At 34.6% G+C, this 19,963-nt stretch overlaps 1 protein-coding gene across 5 annotated transcripts in view; it reads left to right on the top strand.

The window, feature by feature from the left end:
• HGF (hepatocyte growth factor) overlaps positions 1-19,963 on the top strand; it is a 103,456-nt gene that overhangs the window by 9,026 nt on the left and 74,467 nt on the right. For 4 of the 5 annotated variants that reach the window (XM_036760344.1, XM_036760343.1, XM_036760347.1 and 1 more), the window contains exons 2-4: positions 715-877; positions 10,579-10,691; positions 14,006-14,120. In XM_036760344.1, the coding sequence (XP_036616239.1) occupies positions 715-877; positions 10,579-10,691; positions 14,006-14,120 (391 nt within the window). The remainder of the gene's footprint in view (positions 1-714; positions 878-10,578; positions 10,692-14,005; positions 14,121-19,963) is intronic. The other variant, XM_036760345.1, reaches the window with a different exon arrangement.

The following is a 19,963-nucleotide window of genomic DNA, read 5'->3' as shown; positions in this document are numbered from 1 at the left end:
GGGATGAATAACATGTCCTCCTAGGTTATTTGGCTTTTTAATGGAAAACTTCATGCTATCTGGTGGCCTTGAAGAACTCTTTTATAAAGAAAAATGAGACTCACATTAAAAGATGAAATTTTGATTAACCACATTTGGCTAGATAGGAAGAGAAACAATAAGGGGATAGAAAAAATTATTATCTGGAAGAAAGATGTATTTATATAATAAATGAGAAAGAAAATATTTTTAAGTAATATAATTTTCCCCTCGCCCTGATGGTTATATAGAACAAATATGGCCAATGTGTCCCATGCACAGATTTTAGTGAGTTCTCTCTGTCCTGTAAAACTTTGGTTGAATGGCTGTTGCCAGTTATTATAATTATATAAGGACGAAATACAGGAAGAAATGCAAAAATACAATATGAAACATGACATGATATGCTCCTGGCACTGTTTCTTGCTTTCATGCTGTTTGGAGAAGAGCATGTTATTTATTTCTTCAGAATGAACTCTGTCCCAGTTTGAGAGAGCATCTACTCTCTAAAAGACTGTAGATTAGTGACCAGGCGTGACGACAGTTCCTTGTTTTGTCCTTATCAATTAACTTTTTCTTCCCTTACTATGGTTTATCTAACTTCATATTTTCAGAGGTTGACATTGTCAGGCAAAATCATTCTTTTGAATATCATCCTTCAAGGCTTTTTTTTCTTTTGATTGTTTTTACTCATAGAGGGCCAGAGGAAAAGAAACACCCTACATGAATTCAAAAAGTCAGCAAAGACTACTCTAATCAGACTAGACTCATCACTGAATATTAAAACCAAAAGGCTGAACACGACGGACAAATGTGCCAAGAGATGTATTAGGAATAAAGGCCTTCCATTCACTTGCAAGTAAGTTGTTCCTTGTTGCTCTGATAGGAATTTTCCAATAATAGAATACACCCACATTGCCTATACACACTACATTATGTTTTAAAATTACTGGTGTCCAATGTGCCATGTAGTAGTTAGTCTTTGCAATCTAGACTTGGGTCTTTTAAACTTCTTGCCACAGGAGACTTATGTTGAAGGAAACACAAGTCATAAATGGGAGTAGAAAACAGGACTTTCAAAATGTCTAATGAAAAAAGAGATTTATCTTTCTTAAATTTATTATGTGTTTTGTGATTTCCTCTGTTATGTATGCAGCTTTGATTATTAAAAATGAAATTCATTTAGATTGATTTTATTTACTTCCCTTTAAACTTCTAGGCTGTGTATTCAGAACAAATATTTATTGGTAACAGAAGCAGAAGGAATTTTGAGAATATGAATTGCAGAATTGGGCAACAGCCAGGATTTATAGGAACTTGTGTCAAAGGCTCAAGATACTGAGAATAGAAGGTGTTGAGAGCCTCAGACAATATCTACAGAGCTTGGCTTTGGCAAAAGAGGATGCTGAAAAGGCATTAGTGGGAAGATATGATAAATGTTTAGATGAAAAGTGATAAGCTCATTAGAAATGGCATTAGAAGAGTCAAGTGAAGGGCTTGCTATCCTTTGCCAGTTTTTGTGTGACTTGACAATGAAAAATAACTCTATCCCACAGGATAGAAGGAAGTATGATAGTGGAGACAGAGTGCTGACTTTTGAGCTAGGAAGACCCAAGTTCAAGCCCCGATTCTGGCTATGTGACTCGGAAAAAAGTCAATTAACCTCTCAGTTTTCTAGGCAACTCTCTGAAACAAATTTGCATAGAAGGTACCTATCTGAAATGACAGAGGTAGTTTCATCTTTCAGTAGTTCCATATACTAATGAAATCTGAGGTCTAGTTCCTAACCTTTTCACATAATATAGAATTAAGTGGACTTCTTACTTTGATTTGGGGATAGAGGTCAAAATCTAGTAAGAATCCTTCTCGGTAGTACCATGAGAATCAGAGCTGCAGAAGAGAGGCTGGGAAAATTCTTTCAGGGAGTCTTTGTACATTTACATATATGCAAGGGAGAATCCTTTCCATGAGTATAGCATCATATTCCCGGGAAAGAATAATTTACTTGGAATCAGCCAATCTAGGACTAGGTCATACCTATGGTGCTTAGTTGTGGTGGGAAAGTCACCTAACCTCTTTTAGGCTTGGTTTCTTCCTCTATAAATGAAAATAATAATACTTGCATAAATTACTTAGAAGGATTTTAATCCTTCTGTAAACCCCAAAGTGTAATATCAGTGTGAACTTTGGTTACACAGGATTCCTTCCTTCCGGACCTCTTACCTACAAAGACTGGTTTTTTAAATGGAAAAAAGAGACATTCATGTTCAAGGGCAAACAAATGAGGTGGGGATTTGAGGAGGAAATTGTGTTGGGACTTCCATGATAATTTTGCCTTCTTCTTCCCTGACTACCCTAACATGATACTTAAATAAATGCCTGGTGGTTTTTTGTTTGTTTCTTTCCTTATTTTTACTTAAACAATCTGTCAGTCACTGTTTTCAGCAAACTAGTTATTGGAGAAGGGCAGGGTGGGGGTGGAATTTATGAAGACTTTACTCTGGAAACATAGGTGGGCACATTGTCATATCATACCAAGTCAGAAGAGAGGAGTTGAATAAATTGAACAGATAGTAATTTGCAGTCTAGTTGGGGAATAGGGCATATAAACTAATAACTATGATGAAAGCTGTCATGAACACATTAATCAACCAACAAGCATTTATTAAGTACCTACTAGGCATTAGACCTTATGTTTGGCACTAGTGATACAAATACAAAAATGAAACAGATTCTAATCAAGGCGATAAATCTATAAGGGGAGAATACATGTATAATATGTACATATATGTGTTTATATGATGTGTACAATACATGGTATTCTAAAGCCTTAAGCTACTAGAACTTAAAACTGCACTCTTTTGCAACACCCTGTAGTACATACAATATGAATGCCTAAGAAAAGAGGTCCAGATGAATGGTGAAAGAGGGAGGGGGAGAGAGAGGGAGAGAGAGAGAGAGAGAGAAAGAGAGAGAGAGAGAGAGAGAGAGAGAGAGAGAGAGAGAGAGAGCAGTGTCAACCAGGAAGAACATCTCCAATACAGAGTTTTAGGATCCTACCCTTGGCCCAATTTTTAAAACATTTTTATAACTGATTTTGATGAGGGAATAGATTTTATGCTTACTAAATTTACAAATGGCATAAAGCTCCAAGAAATAGTTAACACACCAAAGGAAAGGATTTGGATCCCAGAAATTATTGAATTTGAGATTTGCAAAGAACTTCAGAGGCCATATAGTCTAATTCATCCCTGAAAAGATTCCCCTGTATCCCCTGTATGTCCAAGTGGTTGCCTAGTCTCTCTTTGAAGACCTACAGAGAAGGTGAATCCACCACCTCTTTTGAGACAGCCCATTCCATTTTTGGACAGTTCTAATTGTTAGGAAGTTTTTTCCTGACATCAAGTCTAAATTTGCATCTTTGAACTTTCCACTCCTCACTCTTGGCTCTGCCCTCTGCTGTCAGAAGGAATGAGTCTAGTCTCATCTCTGCATAACAGTCCTTTAAATACTTGGAAACAGCTATCATGTCCACCTCAAGTCTTCTCTTCCTTAGGCTAAATGTTCCTTCAACTGATTTAAATAGAATATGAACTTAAGGCTCTCCTCCATCTTGACTGGCTTCCTTTGGACACTCTTCTATCAATGTCTTTCTTAAACTGTGGCATCTAGAACTCAACATAATCTCCTATCAATGTTTTTCTTAACCTGTGGCATCCAGAACTCAACGTTATCCTCCAGATGAGCTCTGATGGGGGCACATTACAGCGGGACTATCACCAGCCTATTCCTGGCAGCTCTTCCTCTCTTAGTGCAGCCCGAGGTCACATTGCCTTTTTTGGCTGCCATGTGTCATTGCAAACTCATAAATCTTTTTCAGAGCAAGTGCTACCTAACCATCGGCAGGCTGAAACAGTAGGTCTAAACTGGGAGCTGGTTGTCAGAATACATTTTCTTCCTCCTGTTGGGAAAGAGAATACTTTCTGTAAGGCATATCTGTTCTTTTAGGCAATAAGCCATGTATTCAACAGGCACCACTTTTTTTCAGTCTTCTTAGGATGTAGTAAATCAAGCCACTTATTACTGTTATCAGCCATAGAGGTAGCTAGGTAGAACAGTGGATAGAGTTCTGAACCTGGGGTCAGTAATAAGTGAGTTCAAACGCTGCCTCAGACATTTACCTAATATGTGTCTTTGGGTAAGTCACTTAACTTCTCTCAGCCTTAGTTTCCTCTTCTGTAAAATGGGGACAATAAAGTACCAACCTTAAGGAATTGTTGCGAGGAAAAAAATCAGGTATTTTGTAGACCAATTCACAGAACTTAAAGTTCTGCATAAATGCTGGTTATTTTCATTATTATCACAGACTTAGAACCACCACGAACCTTAGATAGCACTTTGTTTAATGCCTTCATTTTATGGATGAGGAAACTGAGGTCTAGTGTCACGTAGCTAGTAAGTAAAGGATCTCAGATTCTAACTCAGATTTTCTCACTCCTAGATCAGCAATCTTTCCCCTAAATCATGTTAGTTTCATTTTCTAGTTTGTGGCTGAGTTACAAATAGCAAACGTCTCCCTGGATACAGGGATGGGATGGTATTCTCTTTATATTTCCAAACTGAATTCTCTGCTTTAGTCAGTTTTGCCAATTTTATAGTTTCCAGTTATATATGAAAATTGTGATATTCTGAATTTAGTTCATAGCATATTATGAAATCATATATCATCTCCAGTGTTTAATGGACCAGAGACAAGGAAGTCATATTGAACTTCTAGGAAAAAAATCATCATGACTGAAACAGCATGTTTGGACCAAGTGGGAACATAGATACAGAAATACTAGTGTTCTGTCTTAAGAAAATACTACTAAGCATTTCGCCTGTTATTAGTGACTTTGTTACATAAAACATTTATTAAGTGCCTGGTATCATAAGGCACTATGCTAAGATCTTAGGAATGGAAAGATGCATAAGATAGTCCCTGACATCAAGGAATGTATCTAATAGGTAAGATAAGCCAAGGATATTTATTAACCACAACACAAATTATAATATGAAAGAGGCAGAAACAAAGTCATATGATAATTTCCATGAAGAGCATATCACTTTGGACTGTGAAGATGTGGAGAACATAATATCTGAAATAGGCTTTAAATAACAATAAGAATTCATATTTAAATGGTCCTTTAATGTTTCAAATATGTTTCTCACAACATCCATGTGGAAAAGGTAGAATTTTAGGTATTGTTTCCTTTCCATCTTACAGATGAACAAACTCAGTTGAAGTGGTTTGTCCTTGGATATAGCTAGTGAATGTTAGAACTAGATTCTGAAACCATTCTTTTTCTTTTCTCCTAGTTCTGTGCTGTGTATTATTCCTTCTCTTAAAGGGTGGAAAAGATATAACAAATTGATGGGGGTAAGGTAGCTGGTAAAATGCATGTTAGGTAAGCATGGAAAACATTGTTAATAGTGACAAAGAGGCATAAGAAAGAGGAAAAAGATCTGAGAAATGGTTAGTATTTCAACTTGGCTTGAACACAGAGTTGTAGAATATTGATAAATTAAACTGGAAAGGTGTTTTGGGATCAGAGTGTGAAAGGTCTTGAATATCGGTATTATTAAGCCTCATCTTTGCTGTGTAGGAAATATGACTAGATGATTGATTTGTCATCTCCTCCATTAGATTGGGAGCTCCTGGAGAGAAGAGATTATCTTTCGCCTCTTTTTTATCACCAGTGCTTGGCAAGATGCCTGGCACATAGTTGGTGCTTAATAAATAAATGTTTATTGATTGATTCTCAGTTGGCAAGAGAGGAAACAAAACAACTAAAATTCATCAAAGAAAGAGTTTAAAATAAAAAGAGGATTCTTAAGATCAAATTTAAAAATTGATTAAAGATAAAAAGGCATAGAAGACATAAAAACTCAAAGAGCGGCATAGTATAAGTGTGTATAACACATTCAGAACATATTTTACTGTAATGAGATAATGAAAAAAGGATGATGGAAATGACAACAACAATAAAAAGCCAGTCTCCACATGTGGAAACATCTGTGTAAATTTGGCAAAATTTGTGTGTTCTAGATTGACCTCCTCTGTTACTGAAGAACACATAAGTAAGGCCCCAAAGATGAGAGATTGTACCTAAAATTACAGTTCTAATACAAATAGAAAAATTACAGTGTGAAGATGTTTTAGGTTAATAAGCTGATGAACAGATTACTAATTTAAACTGTCATCATGTCTTCTTGTTGGTTGCATTTTGATCATATCATTCATTTCATTTGCTGTTCTGACAACTATCTATCTGCCGTTCTGAGAACTATCCTACTATCAAGCGATAGATAGTAGGCTTATTATTATGTGCTAGAAGGCAGCTAGGTGGCACAGTGGATAGACTGCCATGAAGTCAGGAAGACTTACCTTTCTGAGTTCAAATCTGGCCTCAGACACTTACTAGTTTGTAGCGTTGGGCAAGTCATTTAGCCCTGTTTGCCTCAATTTCCTTATCTGTAAAATGAGCTGGAGAAGGAAATGACAAACCACTCTAGTATCTTTGCCAAAAAAAACCCAAATGGGGTCACGATGAGTTGGATGTGACTGAAATGACTGAACAATAACAACATTATGTGCTAGCTATTGATAAATGTTAGGGGTATAAAGACAAGAGAGAAACAGTTCCTGAACTCAACAAGCATACATCCCAATGGGGAGACAGCATGTGTATGTATGTGTATATACAGAATACACACATGCGCACACAATTAAATACAAAGTCATTTTAGGAGGGAGTGCAGTAGTACGTGGAAGGATCAGAAATGACTTTAGTGTAGAAAATGGCCCTTGAATTGAGTGATTGCAAGAGATGGTGGTGAGGTAATAGACTGTAGAATATTTAGATTATAATATCATAGCATCACAGAGATAGTAGAACCTTAGAGGTCACCTATTACCTACTCTCTCACTTTATAGATGAGAAAACTGAGGCCCAAAAAGGTTAAAATACTTATAAAAGTATACATAAGTAATGAGGCAATGAGACAAGCCTTGAATGTAGGTCCTCTGTCTCTAAATACAATACTTGTTCCACTAGATGAGATGTCTTAATTTTTATTTCCACAGCACCTGGCATATAATAAATACTCAAGAAATCTGAATGGTCTCCTTATGATTATGCTATCATTTAATTAAGATTTTTTCCAAGATATTTAGGGCTGGAAATTAAGGGAAGAATGTCGAATTAATATGATAAATAAGTAAAATGAACTATGTCCAAAAAAACTCAAATTTATACATAAAGCTTAAAGGTTTACAAAGACCTTTCCTCACAAAAACCCCTCAAGGTAAGTAGTACAGGTTGTAATAGGTATTTTTTTAAATAAAGAAATCTTGTGTAGCACCAGCTATGAGCTCACTCTTTGAACTATCACTCAACTTAGCAAATCAGGTCCCTAAAAGATAGCTAATATTTGTCCCATCCAAGGGTTCCTGAGGAACTGGTATTCATTGTCTAATGTTATCAACTCATAACATCACTTAACTAGCTAACTTCTGTCAACTACCAATTAACCAATGAATATCAATTAGCTTTTACAAAGTTATATTTGCTGAGAACGTATAACAATAATTGAAGTGCAACAATAGGAGAACTAACCCAAACTTAAATTGGCTGCTAGAAAATATACACCTGTCCCAAACCAGGGTGAAAGTGATACTTGATGGCTCTGGGAATCCTTTTCTCCCATAAAGATATCCCCAACAAATTCATTTTTTGTTGTAGAATTGGACGAATTACTCCATTACTTAGAAGATATGGTATCTTGGATTCTTGGTCAATTCATTGCTGGGAAGAGTTAAGTAGGTTGCTTGTTAGGGCTGTCTCCTTACTGAATTCAACTATTGGCTGTATTAGTTGCTGCCACTGAGGGGACTGTTGATAACTCTTCAAACATTTTTAAAACTCATAATGTCATAACTTGGTCCATTCCTTTCTGATACTCATTTACCCAAGATAAAAAATATTGAAAGAATAAACATAAAGAAGCAAAGAAAATAGAGGGACCGTGCATTCAAAGCCACGTGGTTATCAAGTGTGAAGATAAGGCAGCTGTGACATTCCACTGATGTTACTACCTTTTCCCCACCTTGAGGCCCACAGCATTTCTTCCTCTTCACTTACATGGTACCAGGAAAGAGAAAGTGCTTCAGAGTGTTTCCTGAGGGAGTTTCCTCTAACCTACTAAATGTATACTCGGTTTCATCTCAGCAGCCATTTTCCATTGGCAACTCTGCTTGACTTCGACTGCCCAGAACAGCTCGTTATACCTCTCTCCCTCATCCCTGTAATCCACCCCAACTGCTACCCCCTTTTCAGCTTCGTTTTGTGTGTTGTCTTCCCTCATTAGATTATAAGCCTCTTGAGGGCCAGGACAGTCTCTTATTCTTATTAATACCTCTACTTCTTAGCACAATGCCCAGCACATAGTAGTGCTTAATAAATGTTTATTGAATTGAATGAAAAGTCTTATCATCATGCAGTGAGTTGACAGGAAATAGACTGTATAGGTCAATGCTCTGAATTAAGGCAAAGAGCCTCTCCCATACACGTGCTCCAGACACGTTTACCAAAGTCCTATGTGTTGGGTTGAAGCCATGGATGTAATGTGTATGATCTATAGAACCCACCAGACAGGGCATGTCCTTACAGACTCTAAGGACTTCATCGGCCTTTCTCACATTATACTAGGCACAGAGGGATCAAATTTCTTACCCACTGTCACATGACTGAATTGAAATTTGAGCTCAGGTAATTTTATTTGAAGACCCTTCTCCTTTCCATGTTACCACTCTGCATTGAAGGAATGCATAAACTAGATACTATAAGAGATAACTAAAGCTGGTAGTTGGAGGCTATATAATAAATAGAAACTAATGAAGAATGAGAAAAATTAAGATAACAAGGACAACATCAGAATAGATGGCCTTAACAAGACATTTTAATTTGTTGAGGGAGCTAAAACAAAGGGAGATTTGGAGAGGGATAACACTGACAATTTGCTACCATTATCTTGAGAAGATAACAAATCCCAATTAGGTGCAATAAGAGGAATAATGATGGAGAATGTCTTTAATGTAATTCACTAAGAAGTAATGTTGTTACACTAGACTTATCTGATGAAACCATTGTCACTAAATATAATTCATGATGCAATATTTATACATTCTTCGCTTCTAATTGAGTAAAACAGACTTTCTCATATGTTATTCTCTTATGTCATATCCTGAGAAGTAAAAAAAATCAGTTTTACAGATTTTTTTAGTTCAATGTGTGATGTTCTAAAATCAAGAACTTTGCTTCCCATTGTTACTTTCTCAAATGGGAAATAGTTTCAAAAATATCTTTATATGCATAATGTTACACAGAGATAATAAATAAATGCCATATTTTGAGAAAATACAGATATATAATAAAATAGGATAGTTATAAAATAATCATGAAAGACTTTAAATCAATTTTGGGGAAGTGGATATCATGTGAGACTTTCATCAACTTCTTCAAAATCCACTTAACTGTCTTTCAAGATTTTTATAATTAAGTCACTTGAAAGTAGTTAGATTAACAACACACAAAATGTCTAGTTATTGAAAATGTAAAATTATTGAGCATCAAGAGTTGCTTAAAGTATACATTTAGAAAATTAAAAGGGGAAGTCTTACAAAGTAGGAATTCAAATTGGTTGTATTTATGGATACCTACATATGGCAATATACAAATATTCATGAAAGAGTCCATTTAGAAGAATTTTATAACAATTTTTAAATAGCAAAAGGGAGAAAAATTCAATTTGCCAATTAGGCTAACTTAAGGAATATTAATATCTACATATGATCAAGGTAAATAAAACATTTGTTTTATTTTAATGATGTTCGTGTATATAGCTCTGTTTGTACTTAGGGAGCTAGAGGTTTGTCTTGCAAGAATGATAGTGAACAAAATCTCACTCATAGTACTTTTTTAGAATAAATGATTATATAAACATCTTAGTAATGTTTTTCACTAGAATTTTCTTTAATTTTTTCTCTTGAGCACTTTATAATATTGGGTATACTATGGTAGCCTATAAATGATCAATCTTCTCTAAATAAAAATATTATTAATTGAGCTCTCTTACTGAAAGAAAAATGATTTTAGAAAGTAAGCATGATTGGATAAGTGCTTTCATACAATGGCTTAAAGTTCTCATTTTTACAAGGAAAATGTAAAATTAAAAGTGAAAATGCATGAGTAAGAAAACTGGTATTTTAAGCATAGACCACAGAAAGTTAATTTTATTCTCTATTGTAAAGATCACATGAAAGGGTTGGAATGTCATTTGAGTTTCTTTTGTGCCTATGTGATGATGTTATATATATATATATATATATATATATATATATATATATATATATATATATATGTATATAGTTATATTTTTCTCCTTGGTATACCATGTACCCCCACTGTAAAAGCTATATAAAAGTGGTATTCCTTTTTTTCATTCAGATATTTTTTTCAGGGCCTTTGCTTTTGACAAAGCAAAAAAACGATGTCATTGGTTCCCTTTCAATAGCATGTCAAATGGAGTGAGAAAGAAGCATGACCATGAATTTGATCTTTATGAAAATAAAGGTAACGATTCACTTTACATTTTATTCCAAAATCATAACTTTTAGAACTTTAATCGAACTGAAAGATCATCTAGTCTAATCTCATCATCTTACAGATGATGAGAAAACCTGTCCAGAGAGGTCATGAGATGTGTCCAAGTCCTCATTTATTAATTTGTTAGTGGGAGAGCTGGAGTCTGGTGTTCTGATTCCCTGTCCAGTGTACCTTCTGCTGTGTCCCATCTGCCTCTAGAAGGGCAACAGTTGGATTCAGAGCTTCCTTTAAAATGACTAAGGCTATTTTTATGTTACCAATGAATCAATATTTCATTAGTACTCCCCCCTCCCCAAATAACTTAAAAACTGATTCTTCACAACTGATTGGGTTCATTATGCAGTCAGTTAAACAATTAAGAGGGGCAGCTAGGTGGCCCAGTGGATAGAGTACCAGACCTGGAGTAAGGAAGACTCATCTTTGTGAGTTCAAATCCGGACTCAGACACTTGCTAGCCATGTGATCCTGGGCCAGTCATTTAACTCTGTTTGCCTCAGGTCTTCATCTGTAAAATGAGCCAGAGAAGGAAATGACAAACTATTTCAGTATCTTTGCCAAGAAAACCCCGAATGGGGTCATGAAGAGGTGGACATGACTGAAAAATGACTCAACAATAAATTAAGACACACTAAAAACATTCATGACCATTTCAGTTAGGGCATTTTTTAGTTGGGAGAGATTGCCTGACTGTTCTCCTGAGGGGGAATTGTGACTTGTTCCTCAAAGAATTTTGTATGTACTGCCAAAAATGCCCCTTAAAGTCTCTGAGCTTCAGTATTGTCTATAAAATGAGGAGAGTAACACCTATTCTACTTGTTTTGCCAGGTTGTTCTAAAGATTAAATGAGATAATGTATGTGAAAGTGCTATATAAATCATAAAGTACTAAAACAAAATTGTACTTATTTCAAACAAATTAAATTGTAAATTCCATGAAACAGTGTTGGCAGTAATTGTAACTTGGCTACATGATTTCAAAATTACTATGATTAAACCCTTTCTACATAAGAAAGATTCAGGTGGAGACTATGATTTCTTCAGGTAATTAGATAAAATTGAGCAGGGAAATTAAAAACTAATTTGTGTTTAAAATAGTGGCTTAGAAATGAAATGTTCCATTAATTTTCATCTAAAATGATATTTTGTGGTTCAATTTAGCCTGCATAAATAGCCAATCAAATTGTTAACTCTGAGCTCTTTACTTACTCAGTGTTGAGAAGATTCACTGTAAATCTCTATATCTCAAGGTAAAAAAAGTCCCTGACCTGACATAGCAGAATTTGAGACAGCTGCTTTACTGTGGCTAATCTAGTCAATCTATTCAGATGTGCTTTAAATAATGGCCATTGGTTCCATACTGACTAATTCTGTCATGACAGGCTTTTGCTTTGATCAAATATATACAGTAAAAAGTGTTAAGTGTTTGAAGAAACTTCCCAAAAGAGAGTGAAACTAGCAATCTGTCCTCAAACCACAGAATTGTTTTTTACATCTGGCATGCCCTGGCCATACCAGGTAGACACATCACAGAATAGCAGCAGAACATAACCCTCACTGACTCACTAGTAAAATGAACAGTATTTCAACTCCTGGAAAAAGATGTCAGAAATTTTAGCAAAGCTCCTTTTCTCTTGTGAAAAGTTTGAAATTCCCTGAATAATAGAAAGCCAGTATATATGGCATTTATTTTTTATTTTAAAATGTTTTAGTAAGTCTAATAAAAAAGTATTAAATACTATTATAACGTGATTCATTATGAAGTAGATTCAAATGGGTCAAATTATATCCCTGAAACATAACTACACATGATTTTTAAAATAAGGTTGATTTTAGTCATGTTTTCCAATACCAGCACAAAGGTATCCTACTCTATATGTAAATTTTGAATTTTAAGCTGTGATTGAAAATCGCCAAACATGAAGTTTAAAAAAGTTATCTATGTTATTTTATATTTCTCTATTTTGAATTAATATTTTTGTGGATCATCAATTTAAGTTGAATTGACTACTGTAGTAACAATATAACTTTGCTATAGCTTTGATAGAGATATTTGAAGGAAATAAGAAGATTGTATCTATGGCAAAAAAAAATAGAGAAGCTTTTTGTAACTGCATCCTTAAATAAACTTAAAAGTGAAAACTAGTCCAAGATATTCCACAATTTTTCAGTTTTGATAATCTGAACAAATTATGGAGAATATTAACAAGATACTTTATCCAGCATATGATCTAATGGTTGACAGCCAAAGAACATTAATTATATAATAATATTTCATATTGGTTGAAATCATCAGAGCTATAGTTTATAAAAGCATGTTATTTTTAGCTTTTATTAATGAGTATGAATAGTACACATTCATTCTTAAAATGGAACTTTAAAGAAGTGCCTAATAAAGTCTGTTAGGACATTGAAATATTATTTTTAGGCACATGGATTTGTGTGTGCAAATTATGTATCTGCTTTGATCATTTCCCTGGTCCTTGGCTAGAAGCTCAAGGATAATGATGCTGAATTTATATTTATAAAGTACTGTATGGTTATAGAATATTTTTGTATACCTTGTCTCCATGAGTCAGGAAGAATAAATATCTTACACTGGGGGTGTCCAAACATGCTCTCAGTGTCCCATATCACTTCTGAGTGTGGCTGAACGAGATTAAAATATAAATGGGAAATATTTAACAAAATAAATAATAATACACGTTTAATGTTAACATGTGGTTTTCTAAGTCAATATGTGGCCTGCTTAAGAGCCACATATTGGGTGGGATTTAGTGGTCCCTGTTTCTATTTGAATTTGACATCACTATCTTACACATTTAACAGAAGATGAGATTGGTCCTCTAAACACACATGTGCACACATGCATATATAATGGATTCTGGCTATCTTACCTCTAATTTGGCAAGTAAAACCAACATAAGGACAGGAAAAAATCTCAATTCAACATTTATAAACAATTTAGATAAGAGTAAAGCACATATTCACAAATAACACATTCATCTAAACAAGAGGCTCTATTGTTACTTTGCTAATTTTAACATCAATTTTTAAAATATTTTACTAATATCATTACTTTTTTAATGCCCTCTGAAAATTCTAGGTAATAAATGTTCTGAATGCTTTTGTGGAATCCTTATAGTAGAACTTTTTTCTGTTAACTGAAATAATATGTAAGGCTGAGCTAATTACTTACAGGTCTGAATGGAGTTTTTATTTCCATCTTTAAAAAGTAAAGCACATGTCTCACATGCTTTTAATATTTTCTCTTTCTTCCAATAGACTACATTAGAAATTGTATCATTGGTAAAGGGGGAAGCTACAAGGGAACCATATCTATAACTAAGAGTGGTATCAAATGCCAGCCATGGAATTCGATGATACCACACGAACACGGGTAAGAATAGTACGAAGAAATAATAATCTAGATATTAAAAAATTAATTTAAGAAAATAAGTTATTTAACCAGATTTTAGTATACTTCTACCATAATGTAAATCATTCAATAAAATACATTGAATCAGCTTGTATATGTGTGTGTATGTGTGTGTGTGCACATAGTTAGCAAGTATGGGATATTTGGCAAAGGATAAGCCAATTTATCCTTACAGATTTAGTGTAAAAATTTCATTGGTCTTCTGTTATTTTATAATTGCTTTTATTCATGTAGATATTCATTCTTTATGACTGCATATATTATGAAATACAAATAACTAATGCAAGCTATCCCTATGAAGTCATGATGACCTAGTACAATGGATATACCTTGGAGAGTTAGCTGAAACTGTATTTTTCTACTAAGTCCTTTTTCTGGTTGTGCCTGTGGCCCACTGACCCCAAAGCATGCAAAAACTTCCTATCCATGAAAGTCCTTTTTGAAAGAGAAAGAGTAATAGGAGACAGTTGTGGATTCATAGTAGTTCAGGGAGTCTAATGAGTGTATTCTGTGGATTACTGGGCAAATGTCTATTGTTTCCTTGTTGATGCTCTCCTTAGTCATGGCTGCCATCAGATGCAAGAAGAAAAAATCTCCTTCTTGGTGGAAATATTATTTATGAATTTGGGGGGATTACACTCAGTAGTACTTTCCATTTAAAGATGTGTGCGAATTAAGGACAGATTTACTAGATTGCACGGTTAGAAGATGAGAAACATAAGTCCCTAGTAACATTTAAATAGCTAATAACTCCCAAGATTTGGAGAGGAAATCACATTATTTTCCAAGATTATTCTCAGATATTAATTTAATTGAATGAGCAGTTAGTTTATCTGCCTGAAATATAATGGAATTTAAGAATTAGAGTTATTTCAATATCAAATTTCATCAATGCTTGAACAACAAAAAATGGTAATATTAATGGTCTATCCTGGTCCCTTTCCCCCACCTCAAGTAGTGGTAATACATTTGCACTAATCCATCCACACTTTCATACTATGTTATAATCATGGGCCTTTTGCCATTTGCAAAATATTTAACTTGGATTAGGGGTATAGGCTCTGACCACAGAAAAGAGCAAAGATAACTGATGATGACCAACACAAGAATGGTACTCATGACCTTGTTCTCATTAATACAGTACTTTATACAATTAAGTTAACCATCTGTAAATATTTCAATACCAGGGACTTACAACTGCTTTTCAAAATAAGTAATTTTAAAGTCAAAATGACATTTGGTTTTCCCTAGAACATAGTGCTGTCCTTGAATTAAAATAAAGAGAAAATAATTTGGCTTGTGCTTGGTTTCATGACCTGCATTAGGAGGATAAAATTACACGTAGATCCTGCCCTTACAGAAAATGATGTAAGTTTTACATGAACAAAGGAATAACATTTGAAATTGATCCTTCCACAGTGCCAGGACATGCACTGGACCCCACAGAGGTCTTATTTCAACCCCAATATTCTATGATGGTGAGGCATCACAGAACTAGAGGGGATGAATTTTAATAGACCTTCTTGGGAACTGTCAAGTCCAATCGGCTGCTTTATCAACTAGCTTTTCATTGTGATAGAAGGCCTTACTACAGAGAGACTTTCATATTTAGTTTTTGCAAGCTCTCCATGCTTGCACTGTTTTAGTAAGAAATGACCTTCATCCACTAGTTGTCCTTCTGGAAAGTGGTATCTGCAAACACTTTAAAATAAAGTGCTTGATTCTTGGACCATAATTTAGGGATGGTGGAGTAAGAAATATGCCCTTGGCTGAAGTAATGTGTTGACTCCTTAAATTGAAATACTTTATAAATAGCCTTAATGGCATCATGATGATGGATGGTCAAATGAATAGAAAAGATAAGCTAGAAAAATCAGGTGACCTGGGGATATAGGTCTAGTTTCTTTACTTGCTGTTCAACATTTTCAATAATGAGATAAATGAATGTATAAAACTCATTCTTTTTTGCATCCACATAAGATACTCAGGGAAGAAAATTAAGGCTAACATTTTGAGGGTTTGAGTTAAATTTAAAAATAAATTTGAGCATTCCATTTCAGATATTTTTCTAGCCGCCCCCCATCTCCTTAAAAGCTTTGATAGGATCATAATCAGAGGACCTGTTCAAATCCTGTCTCTATTCTTAACCACCTGTGTGAAGTCTCTTCAACTTGCCTCATTTTCCTTACCTGAAAAATAAGGGATATGGACTAGATAATGTCAAGGTCCTCTCTAGGTCAAAATTTATGCCTTTATGACTCCATGAACAGGACTAGAGAGCCCAGTATGCTATAGTCCATAGCAGAAGCCTCACAAAAAGGAAGTGTTTCATAAATATATAATGAATGCATGAATGAACGAATGAATGGATGGATGGGAGAAAACACCAGAGCCAGTTAGCCTTCATCCTATATTCAGAACTTTGAACAAATTGACTGCAACATAATGGAGGAGACAGAATAAAGATTTATATGGTACCTATTTTGTGCCCAATATTGTGCTAAGCACTTTACAATTATCATCTGATTTGATCCTCACAACAACCCTGTAAAGTACATGCTGTTATTTCCCCCCATTTTACAGTTGAGGAAACTGAGGCAAACAGAGGTTAAATGACTTTGCTCAGTGTCCGAGGCCACTTTTGAATTCTTCCTGACTCCAGGCTCAACACTATATCCACTGAGCCACCTAGCTGTCTACAACATGACCAAAAATAAAGGGAAAAAAAAAACAAAAAGCAACTCTGAAGTTTCACCTCAGGTTAAGCACAGAAAGTACAAATACCACCACTTACCACAGTGGCTGGAACATAACAGTGCTTAATAAATAATTTGATTTAACTTGATCTTACTCAGGCATAATAATATTCATAATCATAATAATAACTAGAATACATAAAACAATTTAAATTTTGCAAAGTCCAGTACACATTTTATGTCATTGTATTTTGGGAGTTTTACTTAAGAAGAAACCGTGGTCAACAGATTTGTCCAGGTGCACACAACTATTGTAACTGAAGTAAGATTTGATCTCAGGTCTTCCTAACTACAGATCCAATGCTCTATCAACTATAGTACTAAGCAGCCTTGAAGACCAGATGCACCAGAAAGACAGAAAGGGAAAGAAAAAAGAATCTTTTGATCTTGGTTTCCTGGAAAACTTTTGATAGAATATTTTTTTTTAATTTATGGAATAAAACAAGCATTTCTATAACACAGTAAAATAAAAAAGATATTGCACATGAAACTGCAAATCTACTATATTAAGGCCAGTACTACTAATGAGCTAACTTTTTGTCTCCCCACTTTCTACATCCAGGAGAATTTGTTCTATTCCTTTTTTTCACCATATACAACTCGCCCTTCTTTCCTTCCAAATCTACATAGATTGGGGTGGGATGATGACATGGAACAAAAATGCTCCTAAAATACCAGTCTTTACTTATTTATTTGCCTCTATTCAGCAGTTTGATAAGAAGTACCTTGCTTTAAGCAAACCTGGTCCACTGGATCACAGTGCTGGATACGATCTCATAGATTAGCCTAACCCCATAAGTTTACTCGTAAGGCAACTGGTGTTCAGAGATGTGAAGAAATGTGCTTACATATTACAAGTTAGTAGCAGAGGAGGCAGGACTAGAACCCTGTAGTCCATTGCTCTTATCTATATAGTCAATTGCTATATCAAAGGTGGGCCTGATCCATTATTTACAGAATCACAATAATATATGGGTTCCAAAAGTCTTGGTGAATTTTTAATCGGCTAAAGCTTAAAGCTGCATTAGGACCTTTGAGACATCTTGCATTTCTTGAAATGAAAAGCTCTATTAAAGCATTTAAAATAAAAATGTTTATACAATACTTTTTAAATACATAACTCCTATCCAAAAGGAAGTTTACCTAGTGGTACGCCCACTTATTCCCAAGTCATTATTTTTTTGCCCTGCTTTTTAGATACCCATACTAATATGTCCATTTTAGAATGTGGTCTGCATGAGAAAAGTGATCGTGCCTTTTCTCCACTTGTAGTAGTCATACGTATGTGTATATATGTGTATCAGTAAATGTTTGTGGAGGCTATTGTCATAATGAAAACTTGGAAGAGAGGTCAGAATGACATGTGTATGGTTCACGTCCAGCAATGCACAATCATAAAATGGGGAAATTCCTGACATGTTAAAAGAATAGCCTAAAATAGTTTAAGGTGATGGAGTTAACTTTTAGGCAACAGTATAAAGAAATCGAAAAATAAAGCAAAATAAAACAGAAACAAATTATATAAAAATTCAAATGTATATAGAGGGGCACCTAGGTGGTGCAGTGATAGAGCACCGGCCCTGGAGTCTGGAGGACCTGAGTTCAAATCCAGCCTCAGACACTTGACACACTTACTAGCTTAGCTGTGTGACCTTGGGCAAATCACTTAACCCTAATGCCCTGAGTTAGCCTTCTGAAGGGGAGTTTTCCATTATGTAACAGGTAGATTAAAGGAGCTCTTGGGTCCCTTCTAACTACAGTTTTATGACCCTATATGTATGTGTCTTTTACAAAAATCCAGTTATATCACTGTATGTGATTATATATATATATTCATATACATATTTACACACATATATACATAATAAATACAGACAGATGGATATATGCACACATATAATTATGAAGCACACACATGTTTGCAGCCAGTAATATATAATAATAACCACAATAATAATGATAACTAGCATCTATATAGGGCTTTAGGGTTTACCAAGTATTTTTCATGTCTCAATTGATCTTTACAACAACTCAATGAAGCAGGTATTATTATTATCCACATTTTACAGATGAAGAAACTGAAGCTGAGTGAGCATAAGTGACTTGTTCAGGGTCACATAGCTAGTAAGTACCTGACACATTATTCAAACTCAAATCTTCTTGACTCCATGTCTGCAAGTCTATCCACTAAAGCATTTAGCTGCCATGTATCTCTGATTTTGTTGGTAGAGGTAGTTTCCTCATTTGGAATTCCCTATGCCAATGAAACAGGTATTATTATTATTAATTTAAAAAGAAGAATAGTTCACATGCTTATGAATGCTGAAGAGTTACAAAGTACTTTCCGCACAACAGCTTTGTGAGATGCGTAGGAACATGGATTTAAAACTCTTAACCCTTCATTTTATCAGTGAGGAAAGCAAAACCAAGAAAGGTTAAAGGTAAATATACATCTATAACTATATTACATATATATGAATGTATGTATGCATGCACACACTGATACATGCAATTGGATCTTTGCAAAACTCCATTAAATATCAAGTGATAAATTAAAAGTACACATATGTCATCGACTCAAACTTTCTAATAAATGTAGCATGTTAGTTCACTAAATTTACATTAATGTTACTTTTTTATATATTTAAAATAAAGATGATATAAGGATGTGAACTCTTGTATAAAGATATTTTGTACATGCTATTTTTAAAAGACAGATTTCCTACAAAGTTGGAACAAGTAACTATTGGAATGAATGCCTTAGATCTTGATTCATATAGCTTCTGAAGGCACAAATTTTATTGATGACCTACTTCATGCTCTGATGCAAACTTTCACATTATAAAAGGTCATTTAGCAAATGAGGTAATGATGTGTTCATTGGTTTCACAACAGAGGAAAGAATGATGATCTCATTCTTGAGTGGGCAAAGAACCCAAAAATATCAGGGGATTTTATTTTTCTTTTCATTAGTAGGAAACAGGTTCCTAGGTCTTATCTCAAAAAAACATCTCATTTTCATAAAACAGCATTGATAGGAACAATCAT

The sequence above is a fragment of the Trichosurus vulpecula genome, chromosome 5 (genome assembly GCF_011100635.1).
Source record: "Trichosurus vulpecula isolate mTriVul1 chromosome 5, mTriVul1.pri, whole genome shotgun sequence".
NCBI classification, from domain to species: domain Eukaryota; kingdom Metazoa; phylum Chordata; class Mammalia; order Diprotodontia; family Phalangeridae; genus Trichosurus; species Trichosurus vulpecula.
Note: the sequence above shows the minus strand (reverse complement) of the source record. Positions and strands in the feature narration are given on the sequence as shown.